The following is a 17195-nucleotide window of genomic DNA, read 5'->3' on the forward strand; positions in this document are numbered from 1 at the left end:
CATTAAAGGCTTTAAGTCTCTCAGGATCTACTCCTGGTGTTGATTCATTCAGCTTGTCGCTATCATCATCCCCGTCATCATCTTCGTCCTCTTCTTTTGTTACGGTCAGATCTTCCGGTGCCTCGTGCGCTCTTTCTTGCTGTGGTTGAGTTAATCCGTAAGGAAAGTGACCATTTGACGGTGCTTGCTGAAAGAATGAATAAAAAACATTGATAAATTCAATATTGATGAAAGTATTATCACTAACCAGGTTACACCATATTTTAACACCCTAATTTACCCTCCTATGAAAATTCTGACCGTACCCTCAGGGTGGATCCAGTTTAGCACTTATAATTTTACATTCTGTCAAAAATAGGTATTAAAGAGTAGTTCATAATTTAATTTTGCCTGTCAAAAGAGGAAGCGGGCTTCCCACCTGGATCCGCCCTCTGACCCTACAAGAATGAAGTTTATCTATTTACAGTAAATGTTCATAAATATAAAGTCTTGAATGTGATGTGTACTAAGTATATAACCTGCGACTTGCAGCCTACTGGACTACAGGTGCGGACGACACATACCACAACTTTCTTCTTCCCTAAGGGTCGAGTGCAGCTACCAAACGGCATCCATTCGTCTGTCCATAACGACAGGGGCTGCATAGATAACCCCCTACTTTTTGGAAAGATATATGTACTGGGTTCTTTAAAGTGTACACTGGACATCCAGTTTTAAGTCCTTATCAGAGTTACCATCAGCTACAAATACTTACCCCAAATCGTATTGATGGTGCATAGCTGTCCACATATCCTTTGTATTCCATGTTCTGAGCTGTGAATCTCTCAACACCTTGTGGTGATGAAGCCCTCTTCATATCTCTACGGGCTTCAATCAAGGCAACTTGGGGATCGGTAGGCATTGGAGAACGGCTTTCTTCAAGTGTGGGTGTAGCTTGACCACTGCTTGGTTTTGATGACTTTAAATCTTCTGTAATGAAAAAAATTTTTTTTATAGCTAGACACACTAAAACACACAGAAATAAATAAAAGTTTTAATTTAAATAATTGGCAGATGTTATTCAATGATAAGTTGGAATTGTTTTATTATTGTTTTTAGTTTATCCATGTTGGATGAATGAAAAAAAAAATGTTATCCATTCATAGTATACACACTATCCATAGTGGAAGTGGGGTATAGTTATTATATGACCCTCAATTTTCTCCCAAATCATTTCTTGTTATGTAGGAGGGGAAAGGTACCCATTGAAACGCTATCCAAATTCTAGTTTGTACTTTTTTTTAAATGCGACCATAAGTTGTCTGTCTCTTTTTTGGCTTTAGCCTACTGAATTTATTATTACTCTAGGCCCTATGGGGCAACAGTGGACCTAAATAGCCACCAACCACCACACGCACCGCCAAGACGTCACAACACCACGTGTATCAGTAAACACGTTAACAAAGTTTTCCCAGAGTACAACACAATAAATTAAGTTTTAGAATGAAATATCGGATAAGCTATATACCCCACTCAGTACTTGGCCTACTTAAGTATTAAGTAGTACTAGTAGTATTTAAGATATCCTTGCAACCGGACCTAGGCCCAAGATGTTCCTAGTGACTGATGGAACTGGTTCTCCTAGTCTTTTTTCTTCCAAAGGGTGGTAGGGGGGAGAGAGAAAGGAGGACCCCACCATACCGGGCGCGGGCGCGCGCCCTCAAAGTAAAAACAAATGCCTAGAAAGTAAAGTTCCATAGAAACATGTCACACCTCATTGCACAACAGGGACGGGTTTCTTTAACTTGAAAACAGGTATTGAAACACTTTTTAGAGACCCACAAGCTAGTAATACAAACATTTCCCGACAAACAACAACATACCTTTTTTGATATGGTGATCCAGTGCGAGGGGCTGATGAGGACTCAGACTTCGTACCTCTGCTGGCGTCAAGCTAGCCTCGCCTGCTGGGGTAAGTGTTGGGTCAGAGGTTAAGCTAGGATCGCTAATTTCTGTATCAACACTTGACAATGAGGTATCGTCCTATAAATGAAGATAAAAATATTTCAAACTTAAAACATTTAGAAAATAATTTGGAAAAACACGAATTATTTAAACACTAAAACCAGCTTCATAAAGTGTCTTTACTGTATAAAGAAAAATGTCAGAAATGTTGAAGTAATGCTCGAATATTCAGAGAAGTATCGCGTTGTGAGTGAAAGGTCGTGACGCGAAACAGCGTACAACACACGACACAAAAATCTGATGAATCTTGAACAAAATAATGCATAATGAGCTACGGTAGCGTGCAGAACCATCCTATTACCTACCAGCATCAACACACATAAGGCTGCTTTGTCACACTACTCAGATGAATAATTGATAGCGTAAGTGAAGTTGCCTAGCAAGCTGACCCTTCACAGCACACGTATGCCTCTGTTTAGTTCGCGTGAGTGTGTCTCTGTTCTCAAAAGATCATTAGCCTATGAATCCCTCGAGAGAGATTTTTAACCGGAGGCTGTAAAACTCACCCAAGTGACGTTTACGTAAAGCACAAGTAATTTATAGAATCAGTACCAATATTTATGCAAAGTCTTCAGCGTTTATTACAAAACCCCATTGGCGCACTTTTTGGCCATTTACAATTCACAGTATTTTGATAGAATCTAATTTCCCACGGCCGCAATACAATTTACGGATGCATCCGATAGTGCTAAAATCTGCTCCTTTGCGCCTGTAGGCGTTGATTTAAAAACTGATGACTTATAGTTCCCTTTCTTCGGGCTGGTCATTGCGCCCATTCTTGCTAAATCATTAATCGTCGACCGTGCCTATAAACAAGATTGTCTAATCCGTTTGTTAGCTTGGCCATCCATCACGCTACCTAATCCCCTTATCTTCACTGAACCCAAGAGAAGTAACATTTCGATTTATATTTACAATGATCAGTGCCAGTATGGTTTTAGATTTAGGCTTTGCACACTTTCTCATATTCCCTTTTAACTACTTACGTTTTATACGTGTTGGTCTTTTATCTAATGTCAACAGATAACACAATTTACAAAAATTAATGAAGCAATGTTGAACTTCAGTACTATACTAAGTCACAAGTGTTTACGTTAGTTTACCGATTTTGTAAGCCGTGTATCACATGCTATATCGAATGTTGTGTTCATCACACCACGTTACATTAGCATAACTAATTTTACAGTCAACATAGATAAATGATGCACTACTGTAGGCCTATTTGTTAGGAACATCAAGTATTGAATGTTAAATTATTTATCACAACAACAGGAGTTCGGATGTCAATGCTGTCATTTCTGACGTGGGAATAACTTAAACGAATCCGCGTTTTTCCAATTAATATTCACAAGATTGATGAACGCAAGAGATAAGTGGACCATGAACCAGACGGGACTGCAGGATACACCTAAATTGACTACAGAGTAGAATAGTAATTTAATAGTGCACGTAGGATTATGTTAAACACGTAAAGCAGTTTAACTTTTTCCGCTACAACGGTACAAAGTACGATAGTAAACAGCATTTCGACAACCGCACAATCGCGCTTTGAAAGTCTAACGCCAACTTTGATTAATAATAGAGGGCGCACGCTTGATTATAACAGAGGGGAGGGCGTGTCAACTTAAATTTACAGTGTATGTCTACCCATTTTTTAAAGGGTTACCTCTTTTTTGAGAGAAGGGTGTTGCCAAGTAAGTGTTATGAATCATATATCCGACGAGTAGTTACTCAAACGTGTCAAGTGAGTGAATTAAGAACAGGAAATTATTGTTTTATTGAATGTAAACTGCTGAAGAACAAAGTACGAACCGCGAACACCAAGACGAGACACTATGTACACAGGGGGCCTATCATGTCCCTCGGTAAATGAATGACATCGTTAAGTAGGCCTGTTAACAATGTGGCCATCCACGAAGCATGTGCGTGCACGCGCTCCTGCATCCCATCATGATATGATAGTAGTTTACTGAAGAAGCAGAGATCCGATGATGAGAAATGATGATGGGTCACATCAACATACGGTACCTCCATTAATATGATGAGAAATGATGATGGGTATGAAGATATCAACATACGGTACCTCCATTAATAAAACCGTATTTGGCAACGCCCATTAAATTGTGATACCGAAGATTAGTGAAGATCATAGTTACAATATGTATGGCTTGCAATCATAGAGAATGATTATACAAATAATTTTGATTAATTAAACACAATTAAACAAAGAAAACCACGAATTGCAGACGCATTCTAGATCAGTAGGCTATATAATACGTACGTTATACACGGATGTCCATTTCTAGGTCAATCAGATTATTCCAACAGTTATAGACCTAAAAAGATTAACACTTAAGGATACCAACTCTGACAATAATTAGAAACAGTTCCTTCTTGGTTAAGGTTCTAATTACTTGCACGTCTTGGATTAGTTTTAGTAGCAAGGCCTACAATTTTAAAATAAAGAAACAGTTTTTCGTAGATCATTTTAAGACGTACCGGTACATATTCATAACAATACCATGACATGTGATTTAGTCATGTGTTGTATCGCGAAATACAGCAGCATACAATGACGTGTATCATCATAGTACATTGCATACCATTTTTTCCGGGTATAGAACCGACTCAAATTATAGTTACTATATTTATTATTCATCACATTAATATGCAACTTCGAATGTTTAATGTAAACTCAGTTACCAGCATATTAACTCTTATGTACCCTCCGAGTCTATTAAATATTATTATCAAGGTAAGAGGCATATTGCAATATTATACATAAGTAGTCCAAAATCACATAACACATTTAAGATTGTTTTATCGTAATTGCGCCCCATCGTACTTATATTCAATATAGGTAAACCAATAATTTAATAAATCGAACACAGTATTTCTATATTATTATTTGTAAAAATAACAAAGCACGACTTACGCATTTCCAGGCTAGAAGGCTATATGGTCCACTAAGATATTATGGTCTATAGGTTTGCCAGTAATAAATCCAGGATATTTCCACGACTGAGCTAAGCAAATTACTGTGGGTTACTATGGTGTTCTCAAGTGCGCTGTATACCGTTAAGTGATGTGGGATACAATCACATTTTAAGCACTCCTTTTGTACGCGAACCGGAAAACACGGCGCTATTTGAGCAATTATGATGTCAGGCCTAATTTAAGCGGGTGTACTCGAACTAAAAGAGGACAGACAATAGTGGTTTTACTTTCTAGTTTTTTTTGTTGTTGCACATAACATCTTACTTCATGCGTTAAATAAGTTGAAATCGTAATAATTTAGCACACTTTATTGCATTGGATTTCACAATGTGTTTCCCCTAGTTTTTCCCCAGTGCTGAATGTTTAGGTTGCTAACAAAGAAATGTTAACTCGCTTTTAAATAGGCCCAATAAAACAGAGGAATATCATTAAATGACAAAACACAATTACCGGTATGCCTACACATGAATTTCTTCCCAATATCACTTTCTTTTTATATGTTTCTTTTTGTTATCTTAATTACTGAATACAATAATGGCATACATTATTACAGTAATCATGAACTGTTTATCATGACCCCTAACCTCTACACTCCTCCCCTGTTTCTTTGTCTTGCACGCCCCTTTCGACAAACGAGCAATCGAAATAGTTTTTACACCAAGTATGATAAAGAAGCGGCAAATGCAATAATAGCGTAAATAATAGCCGGCCTTTCGTACGAACGAATGCATGATAATTAGTTCATGACCACATCCGAATTTAATGTTGTTGATTTGACTATACTACTATTAGAGAAGCCATTTGGCACGGGTCAACAGTGATAATTCCAATCATAGATGCTGGAATTCCATCGGTGTCTAGTACCGTTGGTTTTAGCTTAGACCTCTATCTCATCTTTAAGGCGGTACGAGAACGCAAAGAACGCACCCTGGACATCCCTGGCATTCCAACTCTCCAACCATATATGGTCAGACGGTAGCTGAGTGGGGTATGATCGTGGACTCTCTGTTTACACCAAGGCGCAACCCGTCGCGCGCACGATTTCATTGATAATGTTCAACATGCGTCAGTTGTCTACGATATCCGATTGGTCTTTTGGTTAATTATTTGATTAAATCATAACCCTACAATCCATGATATATCAACTTTTTTTTATATCGTTGTGAAGAATAATGACGTAACAGAACACATGCTGTATACACAGACACATTTACACAGGGCATGACTTACGTACGTTCTATCACGTCAACACAAAACAACTATTTACGAAAGTGAATAATGCGTAATATATTTAAATAACACCACAACTTAATGAGTATTGTTTTATAGGTCGTCAATACAATACAAAGTTCATACAACTAGGTTACAGTGGTATACTTGTAACGAAACGATATTGAACGCTTGTTGTTTTGTCTCATATATTAATAAAAAAAGAAAAATAATGACAAAAATATTGTTGATAAGAAAGTATTATAAATGTACACGATTATTCGTACTGTATCTTAATTTTTCGGAGATACAGTGTCACGTGTTTGTTGCAATATTGACATATAGGAATTATTATTTTAAAGTTAGGTAAAGCAGTCACATGTGATGCAGTATTTAGCAATTTGCATAGATAATGGTACTACATTTAGAAAGAAACCTCATACACTTCAAATCTAAATTTATTCTGCATTCCACAAAAAAGTCGAAATACGAATACTACCGGTATTTCATACATACAATCGAAACATTTATAACACCAATATTCGAGACCTTCACTGCCCTTTTCGATCACGATCTGTGTCAACAAAACTTTTCCTCTGAGATTAAATATGAACGAAATAAATGGCGCAATTGTTATTAAACTTAGTAGCATCATCGTCTGACCATTCTAGTTACGAAAGGTATTAAAAACTGCGGTTGAATGTATTGTGTTATTTCTCCAAAGGCCCGTAACTAAACGTGAGTAGGAACATACGGGAAAGACAACACACCACTCAAGTACCATCGAATATCCAGCAATACTAAGCATTTATTGTATTGTATTTCCCGGGAGATTACAAACGGGTGCTCATCGAATATTGCAGGACAATAAGTTACAGTGTAACAGCCTAATACAACTTATATTTTGATGATGCCTTGTCTTTTGTATTATTGGATCTTGGGGGATTTATTCACTGCGTTCTTCTAGCGAGTATATCGTTTCCTAGGCATAATAGGGAGGCATATGATCCTCGATGTGTTTGATGTGGTGGGCCTAAACCATAGTAGGATTACTACCGAATATGGACAACATGGTACAGTGGAAGGTCGACAGTAGCGATGGGAAACAGATAAAAGGTGTCTTTGCCTAATTAGAAAGACTTGACCCGAATTAATGAGAAATACAGTCATTAAATACTAATAAACATCTATGACCGAGTTAAACAGCACGTGAGAAAAACTAACACTTGGGGTATTAATTTCTAAACGACGAACCGACAAAATAATTAAATTTAAACCCAGCGAGGACTAAGCTATTATATTTGATACCGGTGTTGCTCGGCGAAAGGAGTCAGTCCAGTCCAGTCCAAAATAATATTCCTCGAAACTCGTTCACCCTTCCTGAAATTCTTTAATTTAAACCTACATTATCCTGCTGGGGATATCCTAAAACTAAGAATACAATTCAGGCCGGAATAAAGATGTGTGGATAAAGTATAGCCCTCCGATTCATTGGATACGCCTAAACTTTTCCGTGAAACGAAGACGGGGGGAGTGATTTAGATTATGAAAATGTATGCTTTAGAACACCCTATTAAAGAGACACATTCCTGGGTCCAAGGGTTTTCGTAGTGTTACCACATACATAGTTGCATGCCTTGTTTTAACAAAAAGAAAGAATCATAAACAAAATAAAAAGCAAACAATATTCTTTGAGGATGCACAGGTGTAAAAATATACTTATTAATAGGGTATACACATCTAAAGAAAATAAATATATTCAATATTTACTGCATTTAGGGAACTGGTAAATAAGGGGAAATATGTTAATACCGTTATTTAATAGTATTTTATAAAGTAGGTTTAGATATTTAGACTCATCGTACCCTAGTGATTCATTGTCGAACATTGAACCCCGGATAATATTATAAGCAACATTAAGATAGGCCTATTATATTAATAAAGTAGTCACAACAACTACTTAGGCCTATATGCTCGGTAACTAAAAAGCTTGCTTATTGGCCATACCATGGACAGTAGTACACAAGTAATTGCAAAAATTCGTCTTTAAACTCCACACCCGCTGTCTACAAAATCTCATTATTATTAGAATTATTCAGTTTTGAGAAAACAATAACATGACTGTCAAACACAGTTTGAGTTACCGCGGTAATAATTAATGTTTTACGCTGCGCGTCAACAAGATGATAACAGAATATTTATAACATGTGAAAAACACATCCTTCTATGAAAAAACTACAAAGCAGAGCCTATGATGTCATTTTGTGTGCGTGTCTTCAAGAAAATGTCAATTTGAAAATAAGGATTCATGAGGAGTGATGAACTTAGGCCTACCTTAATTGCGGGAGGATAATTATCAATGGGGGTTGTGACTATTGGTAATGCCGCTTGTAATTGTGGTATTTCCCGAAGGAAGTTGTGAAGTGCAAGTATCAACACCATAAACAGATGAGCCTAAGCTGGCTTGTAATTGACGCACTTTATATGAAGTCATAAGTAAAGGATTAAAAGCACAGCATTTATCCGAACTCCGATAGAGTAGGCTGTATATTAACGTTGCTGCTTAATTATTTCATCTTCTCTGTCAGGCTTATTTACTCGGGAGTTGGTGACCTCCCACCAAAGTTAGCCGGACCTATGCCAACTTACTTACTATAGGCTCGATTTTATCAATGTATATCCATCTTTTTCATTGTTTTTAACGTAATCACAGTGACGTCATGATAACGTCATCTAAACCAAAGTCCACATAACCACCACCTCCCACGGATTGTTTAGATTGACACAAATTTGAAACTAATCAAAGAAAAATCATTTCTATTTCAACTTCTAGGCCTAAAGGAAATTATGCATTATATTTTAGTTATATGAATATATCAGTCAGACCTATTATCTTTAGGCCTATATTATCAGTTAGATATATTTATTATTGATTAAAGTGCACGGTATTAGGCGTAGATGTTCTCGGTTGATTTTGATTTGTGTGGGGTCGAGACGCAGTGATGACGTGTGATACGAGGCGTATGTTTTGTAATGTCGCGTTAGCCCGCGGTGCGACGAAAGGACAATTTGAAAAATTTTGCATCGTCTCCTTGTACCTCCATGATCGGATCACTTCGGTTTCGGATCACTTCGGGTTCGGATCATGGTCCACGAAACATTTATAACGAGTTTCATGCATAAAGTTTAACCAATCAGATAATACTTGCAGTGTACACACACAGTGTCTCCCAATTGGTTTCGATGTCGCTTGATTTATCGCACGAGTAGCGCGTTTAGTGTTCTTAAAATAAGAATCTTTTGTCATAATATGTAAATGAATCGGTATCAGTATCGATGTATGAGGCTGGCTAACATGCAGTGGGAATAACATACATTGCCACACCTGTATTGAAGAATGTGTATGAGTGGAGTACCGTAGCGACGTGCTGACGATGTAAAACTAAATTTAACAAATTTAGATAAGAAATTAAACAAAATGTGTTTCCGTGTTTTGTGTTGCAATATGGTATCGGTACAGAATTGTATGATCCATAAGTACTATATTCGTTTATTTCTTGTTTGGGGGTTCGGGACAAGATTAGTTTACTGTTAACTGACAGATCTTGTCTGAAAGCCCCCCCCCCCGCTCCCCCGCAACCAAAAAAGTAAAAATGGAAACTCCGTGCCATCATGGAGTTTCCATTCCCTAAGTCAATTAGTCCTACTAATAACACATTTAAAATTTCCATCGTGTCTAATTTGATTTTTTTTTCACAAGAAAGTATAATAATTATAAAGAAATTGTGCACATTAGGCCTATATAATTGTTCACGATGCCTAATGGTACAAAATATGTATTGCTCGGTGGCCTTTATTCACAGAAGGCACGAGAATATCTGAGGGTAATGACTAAAACCGAACCGAATCCCATTAAGCAGTCTGACTTCCCAACGATACAAATTATTGCACAAGTTAACAGTTAATATTAATAGTTATTAACTACTTATTATTTTGAAGGTACATTCGAGTGTTTCCAAGATGGCCCAGCCTGCTGCCTCGTGGCAGCGCATTCGAACCATACCATGCATTTAACCACGGGCATAAATCAAATATTACACATGCTGTCCGATGAAGCAGTGTATTCGCCAATATAGCTGCATATTATACAGACGATTTATAATTTTGAAGCTTATTTGGATGATAATTAACCTCCATGAACTCGAAACTAACCTGGCTAGATCCTATGCTAAGTATCTGCCACGCGTGTACTCGTGGAGAGTTGAGCCCACAAAACACCTTATGCGCACACGCCTTGGGTTGATGGCCTCGTTCGACAGAAATATGATGAAAACAATATATCACTAGCTATTTAAAATGATATTATGAATATAGATATTCAAATTTACACCATACATATGTCAATGTAGGATTTCATATAGAATTTCCGATTTCTTCGGTGCATCGTAAACTTAAGCAAATACAGCTATACAAAGTAAAGCCTCTAGTGAATTAAAACCTTTAAAATTATACATGTGTAACAATATTGCATGAAAAAGACGATTACATACTGTAGTATGATTTAAAGATGCTACTTTAACTACATAGATCGTATATGCATAATGCATGTGGTGTAGATAGGCCTACTACATGTCATCATTAAATAATAAAGGTTTAATCAACCTATATTGCTACGAATCTTTGATGACGAGAATCCAATTATACCGGCTCATTCTTTCCTTTTTTCTAAAATGGTTTCTAGTCAGAATTGGCCTTTGTTGTGATAATTGGTTATGCTGCACTGTGTGGTTACTAATTAGGCTTATAAAAAAAACGAAAACCGAACACGTCACCCGTGCGAACAGGAACGATATTCTTATTATAATAATATGGAGGCACTAACTCAAATGTCCGGCTTTTACGGCTTAACTTGGTTTTTAAATCACAAGATAAAATACGATAACCTCTAAATTCCCGTGTTTGAATGAATCATCGTCATCAATACGACGACACCATTACATCCTCTGATGAACCTTACCTTAAATGTAAACAGCTTATCGATTTATTAGGCCTACAAAGTGAAAACAGCCTGGGAAGGAAACTCCTTGTATCAGTCGATGTAGCAGTGCGAGATAAGGGTGTAACAAGCTCCGCACCCAAGGCCTAGCTTTACTTCTTAATGCGACAAATTCACGAATGCGACAAGAATTAAAATTCACACAGTATTCTTTTACTTTCCCGAAGACGCGTGCCTGACAGCGGGTGTCCTTATACTACCAAGTACATTTAAATTAACTATGCTCGCGTGCCTTCAAGATAGAGTGGGTAATTTGTTTCGATTGGTGCTTTATGCGCCAGTAGCAAACAAAGAGGAGACCATTTAGCACCTGTCTTTATCGCATCAGGGGTACGGAGTAGTAACACTGGTCTTTGTTATCGTGAATCCTTTGTTACCAAAAAAGGGGTACGGATTTCCACCCAATCAAAATTGTTTTTACGACATAAACCAAATGAAAATAAGCACTTTCTAAAACAGTTGTATCCCCTTGTAGGCACGGGCAAGCTGTTCTTTCCGATGGACATCTTTTGTTCGATATCGTATAGGTGAACATTCTTATAATACAATGCAAATTTAGAAATCATTGCAGACAAGAAGTAGAAACAAAAACAATGAACAATGGGCAATAGAGGTACGTGTAAACAATTCAACGTGGAACATTTGATTTAATGTATAGCTTTTGCCATAATATCAACGATTGTGTAAATTAGAATACATTTTCTAAAAAAAATATAACTTTGTTATTTTACCTAAATACACAAATGAATTTACTTTTAATATCCTTATAACAATGACAAATAAATATAGATTTGATATAAAAATAATACTAATAAGTATATTAAACTTATTATGGTGACATTTTAACGAAGAGTATCTTTCTAAATGCACCAATGAGTTTTTAATCTAAGCAATAAAAACAGAAATTAAGACAGAATTCGGCAAAAAGTTTATCTTAAATCGATTAACTGTAGTCCAAATGGTGATTTCAATTTAAGAACAGTGATATGTTCATTGTGAGCATAGGTTATAAATCTATTCATATTGTTTGGTGTATTTATTTTAAAATAGTATGGGGTAGCTAGCCTATATGTTATATCAGTGTATACATAAGTGTATGCACCCATTAGGCCTACCCACATAAACACAAGCTGATTTCTACCTATGAATGTAATCGATCTGGTTCGCTCGTAACATGGATATCAAGATGACACTGGATTTTATTTGAATGATTATGCATGCGTTGTTGGGTTGTAAAATTCAAATTCATAAACAGCGGTTTGCAAGGCCATCGGTCCATTAGCGAAAGGAACGATGAGTGTTCGCTATTCTCCTATTTCCCCCAATAGACGAGTTGAGTGACTATAGGTACTGATTACATTAAACTCTGTATTGTGTATGGAAACAATGCAAAGCTAATTGCATACAATGCACATTTACTATTAGTTGGTTTCTATAGACACAGGACAACTGGTTCATCAGATACATTTCCATCGAATACAACAAATGTTATATATTATAAATATATTTTTATTACATTATTAGCTACCATACATATACGAAAACACTATAATTAGGCTGAGTGTCATCCTCATGCTGTATGTTACCGTGTTTTTATGTAAACTCTTATACAGTATTTTACGAAAAAGTGTATATTAATCTTAAAGTTTTGCGTTTGATATATCGTAACCGTTGAAAGGTCATGACATATCACCTTATTGCGTATAATGAAAATTTAAATAACTTTAAAAAGATAGGTTGCCATAAGTCAAACATACTGAATTGAGGTTTTTTTCTATTGATTACAGACAAAGCTAAACATATAGGTATCTCCCAGCGTATTCCATTTGCGATAATTCTGTCATCGTTTTTAGGACCAATTGTGTTTACGAGACAAAGCTGAATCAAAACTGTAATGAAATGATTTACCTTCTATCGCAAACAATAACATTTGTTGGTTTCACATATGAAAAGAAACATATAGGCCTACTCAACGTAAACCGATAAGAACAACAAACGTGATTAAAAATGAATACCGTGTCTTTCCCATATGTTTTTAATATTATTGCCTAAATATCATGTTATAGGAGTATACGGTACCTTTGTTTTGGCCTACAAAGTATAATGAGTGACAAACAAAACGTTTTCTCTCCGCTGCCATTTAATATCACCATGTCAAGGGGAGGAATCAAACAAGGGGGAAGTTCACAAAGAAATGAACAATGGAACTTATTCTTTCTCATTGTATTAGGAGGTCTTATCAATTTAGAACAATGTCACACAGGAATAAGTTTTGTCCGTAACACAAGCATGGATAAGCGCAACAGATGGGCCTAGAGTAAATGTATGCAGCCTGCGTACTCTAATCGTACTAATTTGAGAAGTTATGTTTCCACATTCGACATTTATTGTATGTAATAGGCCTACACTACCGGTGTAGCGTTGCCTTACTGTGTCTATACCGGTAACCTTTCTGTGATATCTAAATCATTGATATACATTCGTTGCAACATATTTTAATTAGGGTATGATATTCAAGGTTTTCGTGAAAACAATAATTAAAACGGTTAAAACTTCTATGGTGTTAGAAATGCGAGCATGACGATATCAGTGTAAGCCTACACGCCGCGTGAATATTCATTAAATACATTAACGAAGGGCCAAATGCACTAAACTTTTAAATTATGATCAATAATTTAATTAATCAATCAGGTAGCGGATCAAAAGTCGGTAACCATGGTAATAAACGCTCGCGCATGCTCTTACTCCATTTGTCATGGCAACACATGACCTAATTACAATGAACGTCCCGGATGTCAGCAATGTTTACTAATCTCACGAGAACCTGTATTCAGAAATGTAATGATGATTTAAGTGTCTATCACGAATTTAAAATCGACATGGTTGGCATAAACATAAAACATTATTATCGCGGGGACACGATGCGTGTGCGTTTTAATTAGGCCTATATAACACGATGTAAACCCCTGTCAATACAATCAGTTAAAAAGAAATATCGATTTAAAATCCAAGTGTATATACCAAGACCAAGTTTAGCTCGAGCTAATACCGTATATAGGTTTACATACACACTAACATAGGCCTATATTTTCCATGGATCATGGGTTGTAGTTTAAACTACAATAGGGGTTGTATGACCCAATGGGATTAAAAGGAACTAAACTAATTTAAAAAACTATGCAAAGAAAATACAAAATAATGATTATTAATATTTACTTCCCTGTCTATATAATGGTGCTATAGATGCGATATCAGGGAAGTAACATTTTAAACCTTCAAAAAATGGTCGTTATAGGTTGCTCAAAGGGCGTCTATATACTCCGATATTATCAAAACTTGTTCCGCTTTTGTTTCTATAACACCATTGTTACGTTACGATTAGCATTTTTTAAACAAATAGGCCTACAAATCAAAATTTTGAATTTAGGCCTATTTATTAGGTGAATCAAATATACGGTTGTTATTTTCAGTCAGTGACACAAGGTTAAGAAAAATAAACATTGAAAAGCAAATACAAAACTGGATTTTTATAAACACGCTGACATACAAAATGAATTATACTCCCCACTCCCATTTGGCTCTACTACCGTACAATCTATAAACTGCCTGTCTCTTTGCACTCAGCTCAGTTATAATTACGAATTTCCACACACACTATACATAGTTTAGGTCATATATATCTGCACATATTTTAACGTATACGTGCACGATGCGTAATTGCGCGAATCACCTTACTCGCCCTCGTATAACGAGTTCAAATGTAGTTCAATTACGAATGTTCACATGCTAAATGTAGTTTTGTTTTCACTTAAATCGTCGAATATCCTTAAACTATCCCTCTCTACAACGGTTCTTGTTCTAACCCGCACGCCATCTTGTTTGTCTGTTAATCATCTTGCATGGTCCCGTACTATCAATATTTATTTTGTTTAATATGCATAATGGTAATGAGGAATCAAATAGTACCGTTACAAATGGAGACATGGTTCGCAAACAATCATGGTAGCGCAACATTTTTTCTGTATAAAATTCTGTTAAATCGATGTTCGTAACAAGGTTCACTTTTAGACCCATGGGTCATAATTACTAGGCCTACTATACTAATTTGATTATGAATGATATATCATAATTGTATCATAATAAAAACAGAAATGAAACTAACTTATATCGCTGTGTTATAATGGACACGTATTCGTAGATAGGCTTAAAAAATGTACGGAATTTTATGAGTACGTATACAAATTATAAATCTATAAAAGCGTATACATTTGTGCCAATTGTAGTTTCTAACAGATCATGGTATTTTCAATACACTTCAATACAATCCATTTGTGGATATTCATTAGGCCTAATGGAATAATTATTTTTAGGCCTACGTGTGTAATGTTCAGGCAGTTACTACCCGGGTAAGTTTGGTTTATACCAACCAAAGTTAAACGATCTGTGCTCATGAACAACTTATCCGGGTAGATAACGAAGGCCTGAACGGGTCTATATACAGTACTTCTTTTACTTAGGCTACACCGTAAGCGGACGTCGTATCGTACCGGACCTGTACAAATTCGGGTTTTTATATACCACACACCATTATTGGATGAGTCTGTAGTAAATGAGGTCAGGTCATAATATTTGTTATGACGCTTTCAATTTAAATTTCCCAAATCCATTTATCTTCTGCTAATCATACTCCCATTGTTTACCAAATGGTTTTTCTGCCGTTTTATTGACATAAAAATGGGGATTAGTTGAGAACCACGACAGTCAACAAGGATGAGTTTTTGTTGACCAAAAAGCTTAAATAAATATAGTTGTAGGTCTAATAACGAATACAATGATACCAAAATATAATGTCAATAGGCAATGGTTCTATATAGGCCCGGTAATTCTTTCCAAAATTATTACCCGATGTTTTAGTCAGATCAGAATTAAAAAGAATTTATGACGATGTAGGCCTAGACATGACTTCCGAAATTAACATGGTAACAAGTTATGATATAACTCGAAGGAAATCCAAATCTTAAAATCACAGAACAAAATTACCTATAAATAATTAAATGACTCATTTAACAAAATACCAAATAAAATTAGTCATTCCATACAAAAAAAATGTAATTTATCGAAAATTGTTAAGAGTTAATTTGACCAATAACCAAAGTTGTACTGCAGTACCTGACATGCGCAGAAGTATAAATAACGTTATGTTTTCATTTTATATTTAAGAATGTGCTCGCTGGAGAAAAATACAACAATTAACACGATAAAAATAATACCATATCTTTTTGTAACATGGTTATATATAGGCCTAATATATAAATGCATGAAATATATTTTAGCTTTTTCATACGTTGCAAATTTAAAGCGTAATGCGGTAGTAATATTGTACTAACATTTAAAAAAAAAAATGGTGTATGTTAAGTGCTGAAACGAAACATTGAGATCAGGGGATTACAAACGGTGAGAGTTGTAATATTAACACAGTGGATGGCCTCAATCGTTGTGTTTTGCATTTCAACGGTAATCGGGAGAAAGTAACACCAGCCGAGCGTTTATTATAAGTAGACAGGCAGAACCGGGCCTAAGCGCTGGTTGTTCGATGCGATTATTAACATATGAAAAGCGTTGGAGCGTAATGGGGACTTATTCCATATTCGTATTGTAATGAATGAAGAGTACATGCATAAAAACCCGACGACCAGCCGTTGTACAACCTTGGAATAACAACTCCAAACGACCATTTTCGAGTGGTGTTTATGCTTTGATCAATCTTTGGAGTGGGTAGAATTTGAGAACAAGAGTACGTAAACAAAAGCGCGGAACACCCCTCGCCGAAACCAGCCTGTGTAAACAATGCCACGCGACCATTGTGTGTCGCTTTTGGTGAAATAAATTTATCACGATTATAATTTGCGGTTTAGAAAACCTACAGATA

At 36.0% G+C, this 17195-nt stretch overlaps 1 protein-coding gene across 2 annotated transcripts in view; it reads right to left on the reverse strand.

Annotated features, from left to right (window-relative positions):
* LOC140062104 (nucleolar protein 4-like) overlaps nt 1–17195 on the reverse strand; it is a 59898-nt gene that overhangs the window by 11010 nt on the left and 31693 nt on the right. For both annotated transcript variants that reach the window (XM_072108153.1, XM_072108154.1), the window contains exons 4-6: nt 1863–2022; nt 755–969; nt 2–187 (exon numbers count right to left, since the gene is read on the reverse strand). In XM_072108153.1, the coding sequence (XP_071964254.1) occupies nt 2–187; nt 755–969; nt 1863–2022 (561 nt within the window). The remainder of the gene's footprint in view (nt 1; nt 188–754; nt 970–1862; nt 2023–17195) is intronic.

The sequence above is a fragment of the Antedon mediterranea genome, chromosome 11, assembly GCF_964355755.1.
Source record: "Antedon mediterranea chromosome 11, ecAntMedi1.1, whole genome shotgun sequence".
In the NCBI taxonomy this organism is placed as follows: domain Eukaryota; kingdom Metazoa; phylum Echinodermata; class Crinoidea; order Comatulida; family Antedonidae; genus Antedon; species Antedon mediterranea.